This window comes from Mandrillus leucophaeus, unplaced genomic scaffold (assembly GCF_000951045.1).
Source record: "Mandrillus leucophaeus isolate KB7577 unplaced genomic scaffold, Mleu.le_1.0 Scaffold686, whole genome shotgun sequence".
Classification (NCBI taxonomy): Eukaryota; Metazoa; Chordata; class Mammalia; order Primates; family Cercopithecidae; genus Mandrillus; species Mandrillus leucophaeus.
Window position 1 is genome coordinate 1,396,204 of NW_012107430.1, and position 15,758 is coordinate 1,411,961.

The 15,758-nt window shown below is 36.2% G+C and overlaps 1 protein-coding gene across 1 annotated transcript in view; it reads left to right on the plus strand.

The window, feature by feature from the left end:
- Nucleotides 1-15,758, plus strand: part of ITPR2 (inositol 1,4,5-trisphosphate receptor, type 2) — a 455,230-nt gene that overhangs the window by 294,939 nt on the left and 144,533 nt on the right. The window contains exons 38-43 of the mRNA XM_012002420.1: nucleotides 1,648-1,756; nucleotides 2,572-2,759; nucleotides 9,344-9,527; nucleotides 10,253-10,509; nucleotides 12,790-12,990; nucleotides 15,450-15,560. Coding sequence (XP_011857810.1) covers nucleotides 1,648-1,756; nucleotides 2,572-2,759; nucleotides 9,344-9,527; nucleotides 10,253-10,509; nucleotides 12,790-12,990; nucleotides 15,450-15,560 — 1,050 coding nt within the window. The remainder of the gene's footprint in view (nucleotides 1-1,647; nucleotides 1,757-2,571; nucleotides 2,760-9,343; nucleotides 9,528-10,252; nucleotides 10,510-12,789; nucleotides 12,991-15,449; nucleotides 15,561-15,758) is intronic.

Genomic DNA, 15,758 nt, shown 5'->3' on the forward strand with positions numbered 1-15,758 from the left:
AAAAAAAAAAAAAAAAAAAAAAGAGAGAGAGAGAGAAATGATCACATGGTTGAATTTGGTTAAAATATAATTTAAGAAGGCACTATTGGAAGCTACAACTGAAAAGGTAGAACGGGCAGGATTTCATGTCATTTGACATTTCAAATCATTGTCAAGTTGGGGTGGGGGTGGGTAGTAGGTGATTCCTTAAATTTGGAGCTTAAATGACGAGAATGGGTGTGATCTTCTTAAAAGAAATTAAAATTAAGGGGAAAACATTTGAAAGAGAAGGAATATTCTGTTCTGAAAAATTGAGTTTGAGCTTCCAGTGGAACCTCAAGACACAGGTAAGGAAATCTAAATGGAAACAGAATGAGAAGCTTAGGAAAGCAAGGTCCAGGCTGGAGGAAACACATTTGGCAGGCAGACCAGCAGAAGTGATTGTGTAACTAAGGATAAGATGAAATTGCCAAACAGAAGAGGAGCACAACAAAAGAACTAGGATAATACCTAAAGAACTTGAGAAAGAATAACCAAAATATGAGAAAGTGAAGGGGCAATGAGAGCTACGTGTCACAGCATGAATGTTGGATGCAGCATGACATGAAGAAATGGCTGGATTTTGTAGCCAAGAGTTGAGTCAGGTGTTGCTCAATCACCTGTTAGCTGCATGATCTGCAGCCAATTACCTAAGCTCTTGGGCCACAGTTTCCTTACCTTACCTGCAAGGTGGGAATAACACCTCTGAAGTTGTGTTAATATAAATAGATTAAACAAGTATTCCTTAAATAATGCTTTTAAATCACTCCTTTTATTAAAATAATAATCACCAATAAAAGAGAAGATTTGGAGTTATCTGTGTTTCTTATGTACATGCAAGCAATTATATTACAAAATGTATTATTGTAAAAATGTCCTGTAATGAGTACAAAATTAAAGACTTAGGAAGTTTTGGATTATGTAATTTGTAAAGGAATACACTGTCTTTTGCCCACAGTCTTCTGAGTAAAGCATTTTGGAGTTTAAATATAATTCAGTCTGTTTTATCAAGGTTAATTTTTTGAGTACCTGCTCTGTTCCCAACTCTTTTCTTGCTCTTTTGACTAAATTCCTCTACCTAAGCCCTTTGCTTTCCAATTCTTAGGGTGTTTATTATTCTGAGTCTTCTTTAGGTGACTGATACTCCCCAACTCTGGGAACTACAGCTTTTGAAGCAATCTTAAATTTATAGCGTTTGTGATTTTTCTAGTACATTCTATTGAGCACACTCTTCTTTTTTTATTTTTGACAGAATAAAATTATATTTAAAACTGTTTATTGAGTTATGATTAATTGGCATACAAAAAGCTATACATATTTAATGTCTTCAACTTGATGAGTTTGGAGATAAGCATACACTATGAAACCACCAGCATAATATCTGCCATAAACCTGTTCATCACCTCCAAAAAGCTTCTCCCATCCTCTTTATTTATTATGAGAAGCAAAATTATTATTTTATTGGGATGCATTTGTAAATTTTTGCCTCAGAAAATATTATCTGATATAAAGTTAATTTTTCCGTGACTCAACATCATTCACAAAATGCTTTTAAAGCATGTAACATACTGGCATTTTTCACTTTTATTAGAAAAGGAAACAATAACTCTTTGTTATCCTTCTTATTAGGGTAACACATTAAGAAAGATACTTCTGAATCGATACTTTAAAGGTGATTATAGTATTGGCATGAATGGACACCTATCAGGAGCCTACTCCAAAACTGCACAGGTGGGAGGTAAGTCCTGTCATTTGTTTTCTCGTTTTAGGATTCTCTTGATACATCTCCATGTCATTGTTACTCTCGTATTTTACTGAAATGGCAGAGATATAAAAGAGTCATTTAAAAATCACTATTAAAAACTTTCATACAATTTGGGGTTCATAAAACAACAGATTTGAACATCAGAATTAATTTTGCTTTTTGACTTTGGAAAAATAAGTTATAATCTCTTAAGTAGAAATTAAGGACAAAATAAGCTAGTTTTCTTTTTCTATTTTTAAGCAAAACATTTAATCACATGTGTCAAACATTTAATAAAGAGTTCTGTTTTTACAAACTTTGATTTTTTAAACTCAAGCGTTTTTGTTTGTTTGTTTGGTTTCTTTTTTTTTTCTTTTTTCCGAGACAGAGCCTCGCTCTGTCACCCAGGCCAGAGTGCAGTGGCGCAATCTTGGCTCACTGCAACCTCCGCCTCCCAGGTTCAAGCGATTCTCCTGCCTCAGCCTCCCAAGTAGCTATGATTGCAATCATGTGCCACCACACCCGGATAATTTTTGTATTTTTAGTAGAATTGGACTTTCACTCTGTTGGCCAGGCTGGTCTTGGACTCCTGACCTCAAGTGATCTGCCCGCCTTAGCTTCCCAAAGTGCTGGGATTACAGGTGTGAGCCACCATGCCCAGCCTCAAGCTTCTATTATATTTAACTTTGTAGGGAAAAATCTCAATGATTAATATTTTTATTAAAATAATAAAATTTAAGAATTTGAAAACCTTACACGTTAATAGTGTCTACAATTAAGATTTATTTATTTATTTTTCCTAATCACAGGAAGCTTTTCTGGACAAGATTCAGATAAGATGGGGATATCAATGTCAGATATTCAGTGTCTGCTGGATAAAGAAGGTGCATCAGAACTTGTCATCGATGTCATAGTGAACACCAAAAATGACAGAATTTTTTCAGAAGGCATTTTCCTCGGCATTGCCTTGCTCGAAGGAGGAAATACACAAACACAGGTACTTGTTCATCAATCATGGGGATTACATTTATTATTGGTATTTCTTGTTTACTTGTCACAGAAACCAAGGAAAAGTAATGTGTTTCTTTTGGCTCTTATTACTATAAAAAAAATCCATGTATCACACTTTTCTTAAATTTATTTGTTTGCTGTAGAAACTACAGAGCTTCACAATTTATTCAGTGAAGCAGAACATTCCTCTGAAACTTCCTTCTGACATTATTCCAGGAATTCCACAACAGTGAGCAATATGCTTACCTGCACACAGGAGATTAGGCCACTATTTCCAGAAGGCACATATTTTCTTTTGAAACTTCTGCCAAGTAGCCCGTAGGCTTGACTACACCCAAAGGCAAAACATGTTGTATGAGCTGGAGAGCTGGGGAGTGTTCCCAGATGACAGACATTTTCCTCCAGTCTTTTTTTTTTATCATTATGGTTAAATAGTAATAATTGTACATATTTATTGGGTACAGTGTGATATTTTGATACATGTATATAATATGTAATTATCCAATCAAGGTAATTAGCACATCCTTCACCTCAAACGTTTATCATTTTTTTTGTGTTGGGAACACTCAAAATTCACTTTTCTAGCTATTTGAAAATATACAATAAATTGTTAATTATGGCCACCCTACTGAGGATTAGAACACAGGAATTTATTCCTCCCATCTAACTGTCTGTTTTGCTGCTTGGTAGCCTGCTCTTTCTAGGTTTGCCTTGGTCAGTAAAGAAAACTACCTACTTACAACTAAGTATGTAATTAGAAATTCCAAAAGCCATTTTCTCGACTCATGGCCAGCAGAAGCCATGTCTAATTTGAAACTTGGATATTGTGCTTCATTTAACCGTCAAATACATTGAATGATAGGAACATTACCATCTAACACATCCAATCACAGTGGCTTTAGGAATAAAGGCCTCAAGAGCAGCAAGTGGCATGGTGACAAAACAACGCTACATCTATAGTACTTAGTTGAGAAAAGAAAGTGTTTAAAATTCTCATGATGCTGTAGCTGCAGCATAGATTTCCTCTGCAGGAAGTTGAGGAAGGAGGTGATGGAGGAAGTTGAGTGAGTTTTCTTGGAAGTTATCTTATCTGAACCAGGTGTTCAGTTGGGGCTTTTTAAAAATTGTATTTTATTTTTAATTGATAAATAATCATTGTGTATATTTATGGGGTACATAAATGCTGTACCTGATGCTTTGAGAGAGAGATATATATATATGTTGTGTAATGATCAAATGAGGATAATTAGCATATCCATCACCTCAAATATTTATCATTTACTTGTAGTGAGAGCATTTAAAATTCTTTCAGCTATTTGGAAATATATAACATATTATTGTTATTAAGTATCATTGCCTTGCTTTGCAGTAGAACACCGAAACTTACTCCTCCTGTTTAACTGAAACTGGACTCTATGACCAATGTTCCACTGTCTACTTCTATGACTTCAGCATTTTTAGCTTCCACTATTTTACTTATCAATGGATGAATGATTTTTAAAAGTGTGGTTTATGAACATGACAAAATACTATTCAGACTTAAACCAGGAAGTTCTGTCAACTGGGACTTTCTAGAGGAAGTGTCCAGGCAACCACATAACATTAGATAGAGACTTTTCAGTGGACAGAAGTGACAGTTTTTTTTGTTTTTTGTTTTTTTTTTGGTAGGGGGCATCTCTAGAAGAAATCCTTAGAATTACAGTCTTTTCTAGATTTCTGTTTCTAGGCCACTAAGGGTCACCAGATGGGATCATCCTTCATCCTTTGCACTTATTTTTGCTTACTTGTATCCTCATATTGCTGCGGAATAAGCCAGCTCCCATTGGAAACTGCACCTTCTACTTATAAATTCCTGGCAAGTTGTTCCCCCAAGATCTCTTCACAACCAAAATATTTTTCAGTCCTTCTTTACATGATTTTCTGTGGCATTTGCCACTAGTGACTTTTTCTTTCTTCTTGAAAGCTTTTCTGCCTGGGTCTTGGGACACTACCCTCTCCAGCTTGTCTTCTACCTCCTACCATTTCTTCTTAGCCTTCTGCAAAGGTTTTTCTTCCTCTGCTTAACTCTTGAATCCTGACATCTCCCAAGTCTCTTTGCACTCTCCCTTCTCACTCTGTTTGTTCTCCAGTCTGACCTCATTCATTTCCACACCTTTAACGTTTACTGTGTTTGGATGCTTCTGAACTCACTGACGTTCTAGACTCTGTATCCAGCTGTCTTCCAGAATATTTAGTGGGATGTGCACAAATGCCTTAAGCTCAACAAATCTCACATGGAATCTGCTGTTGTTCTCCATACACCCACTGCTCCTTTTGCCATTATCTCTCTCAATGACTGGCACTCCATCTACCCAGTTGTCTGATCAGAAAATGATAGTCAGCCTTGAACTTAACTTCTCCACCCTCACTTACTGTCTTCCTTAACATCCCACTGATGACCAACTTCTGTGATTCTACCCCCTTAATATCCCTCATATCCATACTCTATTATTTTCAATCCCTGCTTTTCCAGCTCTCACTACAGATCCTCCTTGTCTTTTCCTGGACAGTCACAAATAGTCTTATAAGAGGTGTCCCTGCTTCCAGTTTTGACCTTCTCCAAATCATTCTTCATGTTGCCTTCAAAGATGCCTTTCCAAAAACATGCTATTCTTCTGCTTAAAATCTGTCACCTGCCCTATAAAGACAAACTCCCTGCTATAGTCCATAAGATCCTTCCTGTTCTCTTCAAATTTTCCAACTTTCCCTTGTTCTTCCACCCTCTTGCCTCCTGCATCCTTCCTCTTATGCGTCAGCTGCACTTGGCTCTTTGTCATTCCTCAAATGCGCTGTGTTATTTCTCATGCTGCTTTCTCCTCTTTGAGGATTCAACTCAATACATTTCTCCTAGAAGCCTTTTCAGGCTCTGTATCTCACTGGGTAGAATTGATTACTGCTTACTGTGTGCCCCTGTTATAACCTGTGAACGTCTTTAATGACATTTCTGCCACTTTTTTTTGTTTGTTTGTTTGTTTTTGGAGTTTCACCCTTGTTGCCCAGGCTGGAGTGCAATGGTGCAATCTCGGCTCACTTCAACTTCCGCCTCCCCGGTTCAAGCGATTCTCCTACCTCAGCCTCCTGAGTAGCTGGGATTACAGGAACCCACCACCATGCCCGGCTAATTTTTTGTATTTTTAGTAGAGGTGGGGTTTCATCCTGTTGGCCAGGCTGGTCTCCAACTCCTGACCTCAGGTGATCCACCTGCCTTGGCCTCCAAAAGTGCTGGGATTACAGGCGTGAGCCACCGGGCCCGGCCATTTCTGCCACTTTTTTGTGCCTCTTCATGTGTGTATCAGGTGCCATCTAGTAAATTATAAGTCCTTCAAGGTTGCAACTACATTTTATTCATCTTGGTACCCCTTGTGTCTGGACGTCTTGGGGTTCAGTCAGTGTGCAGGAGGGAATGGATCTGTGAATGAATGGTCCTAATCAAATTCTTTCTTCTTCATAAAGTCGTTCCTAGCTCGTCTGGGGCATTTGGTATCCATTCCCTTGTCTCAGCTCCTATGCACTTGTTTCTTTAATACCCACTTGGCATTTTGCACGTGCTACTTTGTTTAGTTGTAATTTGTATTATACCCTGCCTCTCCAGTTGAATTTCAACTTCTTCAATATAGGGGATCATATCCTATTCTTTATGTCTACAATACTTTACAGCCATTCAACAAATACTTGTTGATGAAACAGCGTTAAATTACTTTTATATATGAAAATCTTCTTTTAAGATAGATTATGACAATAGGTACCAGCCTTCCTCTACTCGGATGTCTCACATTGTATAACCCAGATGGCAACTATGTTTTCCTGGCTCTAAGAGGTCTAGTTGAGATTAGCTCAAATCTTATTCCTTGCCCTATAGCAGTCTAAAGCACACTCCTCCCCAATATACTTGCCAGTTCCCCGGGGGTTTTACATTCTCACTGTCTCCTTAGCCAGAAACAGTCTTGCTTTCTCAGCACATAGATTCTTAACACCCCTGCTTCTGTCATGCTGAGAATTGCAGCCCCTTCCTTAATTTCTTCCTTTCTAGCTACATTAAGTCAACGTATGTATGTTCTATACTTTATTAAAGATCAACTGAAGGGGAGGATACAGGAGGTACTTATATTACAGTTTCACATGGAACCTAATGATAGCAATAAGAAAAATCATACCTACTAAATATGAGGCACTGTTCTTTGTGATTTGTATGTTTTACCTTGGCTAATATTCAAACAACCTGCGAGGTAACTGGTGTGTTATCCTATTTTACTGAAGAAGAAACTGAGATAGACCCAAGCTTACGTCGCTAGTTAGAGATAGAGCCAGGTTTCAAATCCATGCAGTCTGGCTCCAGATCTGTGCTCTTAGATGCAAGAAGCATCTATTTTCTAGGAATAATCATCTCCGTCCTCACCCCTAGGATATTTCACTTGAGGATTCTCCCTGCATCATGCTCTTGTCTTTCTCCATTCTCACTTCCCTTCCCTTTTCTGCGTCTTCCACTCCCCTGTCACACATATCTGTTTATCCATCCCCGTTAGTTCCAAAACACTTGGAGTTTCTTTCCTCTTACACTCTGTGCAGCTAATGGAGGTAGTTTCCTAAGCAAAAATCATATCTTTAGTGAGAGGAATCCTTATGCTCCTTATTGAGATTATATAAATATATATGGAATCTACTTTTCCTTTTTAAAATCGTGTTGTTAAGCATTGTAGATACCTGGTTCTTAAAAGGTGTTATCTGTGTAAATAATCTAATGTTTTGATCGTAAGAGGTTGTTTTATACATTTAGTGATTTAGAGTCAGAAAATCTAGATTTAAATCCTAGCTCTACCCCTTACTAGTTACATAATATTGGGCAAGTCACTCATCTTTACTAAACCTCATTTTATGAATCTGTAAAATGGAACTCAGAACACTCTATTCATCACACTGGTGAATTGAAAGTGTCTGTGAAGTGATGTATACGTAAGAACTACATAAATTATGAAACTTTGTTTTAATAGAGCCACAAAGTTCTCATAACTCCTCATTAATATATTGGAAACTACTTCCACCTTCTAACCCCATTATATTGAAAAGATTCGAACTTTATCATCTGCTTAATTCATGGGATTGTAGAGGTCTGTGGATGCTGCATTGTTTGAATTAACAAAACCAGCTTGACTGCTTTACTGTGGTTGCTATGGTTACCGTGACTTTTTGGCCTTATTTCTTGAGGGTTGCTCGCCTTCTGTGTAGGAACTTACCCTTGTAGGTGTGCGGCTGACATCTAAGGCTTCATAAGACATTCTGTGTATATACATTGCGCATAGAGAAAATTGCAGGGTAGGCAACCATTTCAAGACCTGATGTCATTAGAGTCTCGATTATAGATCCCAAGACCTGTGGGTCATGGTTCTAGGAATTCCTAAAGGAAAGCATATCCTGGAGGCAAACTCCCCAAATTTGGCTATTTAAATGTTCTTATATTGGAATAGGACCAGTTCTGCTTGATCTGGAAATTATTTTTTCTTATGTTTTCTTCATACTATCTCTCCTCGAGCTTATATAACTCTTTTATTCACTACAGTTAGGGAGTTACTATCTTTATTAATTTACAAATGATATTTATCTTGTCTTGTGTCTATCTCATAATCTTGGTAGTAGGAAGTTATAATTTCCCCACCCACTTCAAATTCTATCTTCCCTGGAATGTGTTATCTTTCCTACCTCCTACTGCTTCTCCTGGACACTTCCATAAGGCATTGAGCAGACAAGAATTGGGTAAATCTTCCCAGGGCTGAATATTTCCACATCTTACAAAGATACATTTTATCATACTTTTGTTTCTGAACCACTTCTGCATCATTATTGACTAAATTTATTTTAAGGTGGATTTGTCTGAGACCCCATGCAAAACAATGTAGCTAATGAGGAACCAAAAGAAGTTGGTACCTGTTTATCAGTGAGATCCCATGAGTCAGGCTACCGTGGTAACACTTTCTAAATTTCTAAAATGTACTGTAATTTAGATAAAGAGAAAAATAGTCCTTTGTAACTTTCCGTAAACTCATGTTTATACAGGGTGATCATTGGGTTGATGGCTATTTTCCACTTTAGATTACAAACTCATGAGAGCAAGGATTGTGGTTGGTTTCCATTTTTGTTCTATCCCTATTAACAGAGAGCTTGACACATAGTAGGCACTCAATACATTCATGTTGAATCAATGCATGACTTTATAATAATATAAAAATCAAATAATTCTTTCCGTACAACTTCTTATAATGTCCCTGTACATTTTTAAAAATATATAACCAGTAAGGATAAATTAAACAGCATATGAAAATATGTTGGAGTTTAGTGGAAAATGCTAAGTAAATACCAACTATTATTAGTACACATTAAATAGTACAAGAAACTGGCAAAGGCTGTCAATTTATGAAATAATAATGGGTAGTGCATTAAGTATGTGCTTTTACCTATAATGCTTATGTTTATTTCAAGCATAAAAACACTATTTGTCTCCCCTTGGGTATTGATGTCTTAAAATATGTTTTCTTGCAGTATTCTTTCTACCAGCAGTTGCATGAACAAAAAAAGTCAGAAAAATTCTTTAAAGTTCTCTATGATCGAATGAAGGCTGCTCAGAAAGAAATAAGATCAACAGTGACAGTTAATACCATAGATTTAGGTAGCAAAAAAAGGGACGATGACAATGAATTGATGACATCTGGTCCACGAATGAGAGGTAAAGAAGCATTTGAGTATTTGGGAGAACAGAGTGAGAGAAAAGAGGGGAATAGTGTTTAAATCTCATTAACATTTGTCATCTCTCTTCTCTTGGTTTAATTATCCCCACTGTGGCTCTGATCATCCATAAAGAATTTTGGTCATGGGTTGACCCTAAAACAGCTCTGCAGGACTAGACTTAAATGAGACATAATCAGTACAAAGCAACCAACGACATGAAAAATGTTTGCTTTCACTGTTGCATGCATGGTAAAGAATAACTGCCCCAAATCTTTTAAGTGACCATGAAAATAAAACTTTAAAAACAGAAATTACCACACCAAACTCCAATGAAAGATTCTTGGTATTAGAATGACAAAATCATCCATGTATTAAATACAAATCATAAAGACACTAACATTTTGAAGTTTGTCACATTTTCCTACCTTCTTGAACATGAAACTCATATATATATGTTTATATATATGAATATATATATTATATATATCAGAAAGACATGAGTCCTTTTAAAATTTGCTAAGCATTGAGATCTTTTTTATGACCCACTGCAAATTTAACTTTTAAGTGCTATCTCAAATCCTTTTTGGAAATTGTTGCACCTTTTTTCAGATTATTTGTAATTCAGTTGTTAGAGAATTTGGGTACCTGGTTGTTTTTCTTCTTTTCTAAAAATTAGCGAAAGCAAATTGGCTCAGAAATATAAAAGTACTGCTTTGTTTTCAGTAAGAGATTCAACACTACATTTAAAAGAGGGAATGAAAGGGCAATTAACAGAAGCTTCTTCAGCAACATCCAAAGCATATTGTGTATACAGAAGAGAAATGGATCCAGAAATAGACATTATGTGCACAGGACCAGAAGCAGGAAACACTGAGGAAAAATCTGCAGAGGAAGTAACAATGAGTCCTGCAATTGCCATCATGCAGCCAATACTGAGATTTCTTCAGTTACTGTGTGAGAATCACAACCGGGAATTACAGGTATTTGTTCTGTTTTGTGTGAAAGCTGAGAATACAACCTATGTTTGTAAGTAATTAAATTCCAATAAAACCAACAAGTAGTTTTGGAGAGAGTTTTGGAAAGATAATCAATAAAAGCAATTGTCCTCTTCTGAAATGGGAAGAAACTTTGGTATCAGTGAAGAAAAGGAAGAAGAAAATCCTTTTATACAAAAAAAAAAAAAAAAAAAAAAAAAATCAGCCTCACACAGTATCATCCTCATCAATATTTTTAGCCTCAAATATTTTTAGCCTCAGTGGGCATCCTCTTCCTAGTATTCTCTGGTAAGGTTATATTGTTGAGAGAGATCATATTTGTCTCATCTATATCTTTCATGGTTTTAGAGTCTTAAGGGGCTTTCATTATTTTCAAGCCAATTCATATTTCTCGAGTGAGAATACTGAGTATATTTGTATGTCTTCATTTGAAACAGAATTAACATAGAAGAGGATGTTTTTAACTAGAGTGAAGGTGGATACATTCAAAAATGAATGTAGTCAGTGTCTTCTATCTTCTTTCCTGCATTTTCCTTTGTTAGATAGATGAACTTAGGAGTGCCTATGAATTTTGACTTTTGGCCACTTTTTTGCATTGTTTGTACACAGGCAGGCCAAGGCCAGAAACACTGCTTCTGGAGGGACAATACTGGATCAGTGCCCATGGGCGTATCCTAACCCATTTCATCTGTCAGTGTAGGAAATAGACATATAGGGTATATAACACATTAGATAGTATCTGATTGAACAGTTTACTGATAGGAGTGTGGGATCAGTATAGAAAATACTACTTTTAAAATTGTCTTAAGAAGAATAAATGGTAGATATAAATTCAAATAAACACATTAAATAATAAATTAATAGAAATAAATACTAAATTGAAATATAAAACAAGTTTCCTTCCCAGCTTACCCTTTTACTAGGTTTACTCCCCAGAGAAAATCACTGTTAACAGGTGATTAATCTGGAGAACTTGACTGAATATTGTCAGGGTCTAGGTTTTTTCCTCTAGAAATTTTTATGCATGCATAAGCATGTTGATCTGTGCAGGTAAACATTTTTTAAAAATCATATTCTATGGTATTCCGGCCAGGCGCGGTGGCTCACGCCTGTAATCCCAGCATTTTGGGAGGCCGAGATGGGTGGATCACAAGGTCAGAAGATCAAGACCATCCTGGCTAACATGGTGAAACCCTGTCTCTACTAAAAAAAATACAAAAAATTAGCTGGGCGTGGTGGCGGGCACCTGTAGTCCCAGCTAGTCCGGAGGCTGAGACAGGAGAATGATGTGAACCCGGGAGGCGGAGCTTGCAGTGAGCCGAGATCTTGCCACTGCACTCCAGCCTGGGTGACAGAGTGAGACTCCCTCTCAAGAAAAAAAAAAAAAAAAAAAAAATCATATTTTATGGTATTCCTCAACTTACATTTTTCATTTAGTAATATCTGTTATTAGTCAATTACTTATTGCCAGGTTATGTTTATTGGTACATGTTGAAGTACCGAATTTTTATAGTTTTACAGTATTCTAATGTTTGGATATACTATTGTTTATTAAGCCAGTCACATTACCATAATTATGATATGGTTTCTGGTGTTTGTATAACAAGCAGTATGCAGGGAACCTGTTGGTGTACTTGTGTACATATATCTAGAAAAGCTTTTTAGAAGTGGAGCTGTATGTTAACTGAAAATTTTAATAGATACTTCCAGTTGCCCTTCATAATGGTTATATCATTTATAATCAATGAACAATGAAGTTGCACTGTTCATATGAGATTATTTATAATTGAAAATTTGCTTCTCTCCCTAATGAACTTCTTTCTACCTAGTTTTTTTTCTCTTTTTCCCACTTCTCATTACTTTTGCCCTCTGTGTGTAGTTTGATGATAATGACACTGAGAAATGTTTATTATGAACTATCTTGATATATATATATATAAAAAATATATATATATATAAAATATATATATATACACACAAAGGCACAATATATTATATATTATATATAGTACATATATGTGTGTGTATATATGTATGTGTGTGTGTGCGTGTGTGTGTATATATATATAGATAGATAGAGAGATGCTTGAGGAAAAACCTAAGGCCTAAGGGCCTTTCTCCCTCCTTAAATGGAGGACAATTTTAATAAATGCGAATAATTTTCTTACAAAGAAGAGTTAGAAAAGCGCACATATGGGGAGAACAACAAACAATCAGCACAGTGAATTTTTGTAACCCTTCAGGTTTATTTTCTTTTGCCTTCAGAACTTCTTGAGGAATCAAAACAACAAAACAAATTACAACCTTGTCTGTGAGACCCTTCAGTTTCTGGACTGCATTTGCGGAAGTACAACCGGTGGCCTGGGCCTGTTGGGTCTCTACATCAATGAGAAGAACGTAGCACTGGTCAACCAGACCCTGGAGAGCTTGACTGAGTATTGCCAGGGCCCCTGCCATGAAAATCAGGTAACGAGAAGTATTCATGACTAATTAGTAAAGGGATTAAGTTGGGGAAGGAGCCAATCTTTGTGTGCACTTGAAAGATCTTTCTTCTTGCTGTGCCAGACATTTTTACTTTCCTAATAAAACATACAAAGACTGAATTATAGACGAGGAAATGCTATGCTGCATGTGTATATAATTTCATTGTAAAAACAATTCTCATGAAAATGTTCAAGATAAAAATCGACTTACTGAAAAAAGTGAAATATGTGTCATGACCACCACCCAGTTTTCATCTTTAGTGAACCTTTCCGGGTTTTGTGGAATAAACTTTCTTTGGCTCTTTTGGCACCCCTACAAGGAGTAGTATATGTTGTTTCTTTTATATGCACAATACACTTGTGAATAGGTGTCATTATTCCTACTTTGCTGATGAATAGGCTCTAACTCAAAGATTAAGTGACTTTCCAGAGTTTCAGAGTGACAGAATCAGTAAGTTGTAGAGCCACTCTTACAGCTAAGGATTTTTGATTCTGAGTCTAAATCGAGTGCTCTTCCGACTATATTACATTCTGGAGGGCACAGTTTCAAGTCTCGTTTCCAGAATGTTTGCCTCTAATTTTGTTTACTTGGATATCAAGGACATATTATGGGAGTAGAAGGCAGGACACTTGGGTCAATTAAGGGATGGGATGCCACCTGAAAGTTTGCCAGTTGACTGTATCACCTCCTCTCAGGCATCATGGAGCTACCATCATAGGCATGGATCAGTCCAGAAGACAGAGTTTTCAAGTCATAAACATTTCTGGATATAAATATTAAAGAAGCCATTGAGAGCAAAAACAACAATGATTGACATAGAAAAATGTGAAAAAGAAATTTGCTTTTTTAAAAATTGCAATTTACATGAGATGTACACACACATGCACATGGTGTCTATTCACACACACACATATTTATGAACATATGCACACATATGTACATGCATAGTTGTATAAAATAAAAACAGGACAATTTTGGCATAAACAATTTGTTATGGAGGTATTTTTCCTTTCTGTACTGTACATATGAAATACCAAAAGAGTTTGTGGATTTTTCCCTGCATTTTTCTGGGTTATATTTCAGTCTCCCAGAGCAATGATACAAGAAAACCTAGATGTTGATTTAAAGTTAAGGAAAAGCATACAAATTCAAAGATTTGGTTTTGTTGTTGATAAAAACTTGTACATCTATAATAGAAAATAATTATACCATTTGTCTCTTCTGCTGTTTCCGGGAAAGCTTGTGAGAATGTTCCCCAGTTTTGGTCTCATAAGAGAATGGAAGTGAACTTTGAAAGTAATTTACTAAAACCAAATAAGTTCTAAAAGTAAAAGCTAATTTTCAAATAACATGAACCTCACAAATACTTCCCCATTGCTCTGAAAATGTGTGGGAGGAAAGATTGCTGGCAAATTCTGGAGATGATCTGCAAAAAGATTCTCTTTAAGTTTGGCAAATATTTTAATGAGCAAAAGAACCTCAGGAAAGGTAGGAGATGGGTAGAAAACACTTTTCCTCTGTGTCAGAGGAATAAAAACTCCATTGTATGAAGGGAGAAATAAAGCCCATGCTGAAAAAGCAGTCATTTCGAAATTGTCTTGATTTTGTTCTTTCTCATTTAACTTGCCAGGATTTCAGTTTTTCATACCCCTTGACAAGGTGCTACATTGTTAACACATAGTCCTACAAATCTGGCTCACAAGTTCCTGATTTAAGACCTGTAACATTAAATTCAGAATCCCAGCACAGTTGATCTTAACCTTCAAAATGTGGATGTTTATCTCACAGGATGTTTCATAAATTTTCCCCAATGAAGATCCCTCATGTAAGTTTAAGAAATTCAGTAAATTTTTCCTTTGGCCATCATTATTGACAGCATGTCCCCAGACATCAGGAGAGTCTCTATATTACTTGTCTTCGCTTCCGCCTGGCATGGACAGCAGCATCTCTTGTCATCAGTTTAGCATTAAGTAGCAATCAATTTAAATTGCTTCATCGGTACTGTAAAATTTGCCTACAAATCTCAGGTATGAGGGACACATGTCTTTCATAAATGGGAAAATTGTTTTATTGAGGATAATTCAGATCTTAAAATTCTGACCTTAAAGAACTCCTCCGTTGATTGGTATATTAAAGTTTATTGAATGAAAGGATATTTAACTTAACCAGTAGTCTCCAAAATTCTATAAACACAGTATATTTTAAAAGATATATGCTTCATGCAGTGTCTCTCTCAGTGTTCTGCATACAAGGCCATTTGATCAATACTAATCAATTAATTGCCAGACCCTATACAAAAGAATAAGTCAAATGCTCAAAGGCAAATCTTAGCTATTTTTTAAAGGTTAAAAATTAAGGTTTTTATGTTGCTTTATATCCTGTTAGTTCTGTGCTATTCTGTTGTGAATCAAATGCTGTTCTACAAATATTTTGTTTTCTAGACCTGTATCGCTACACATGAGTCTAATGGGATTGATATCATCATTGCTTTGATTCTGAATGACATAAACCCTCTTGGTAAATACCGAATGGATCTGGTGCTCCAGCTAAAGGTAGAGCGAATCCACTGTTCAGGCCAGAAAAGCTACAGTTTCTATAGTACAATCTTTAAGCAGCTCTTGTCAAAAGCATACTATCATGTTTTCAACGAATCAATTGACAGAAAGGGATAGTGAAAGTACAATGCTTACTAAACTCCAGATGCAATGTGAAGTTAGCTTTGAGGTAATATTCCATGGCAAGGTCCTTTC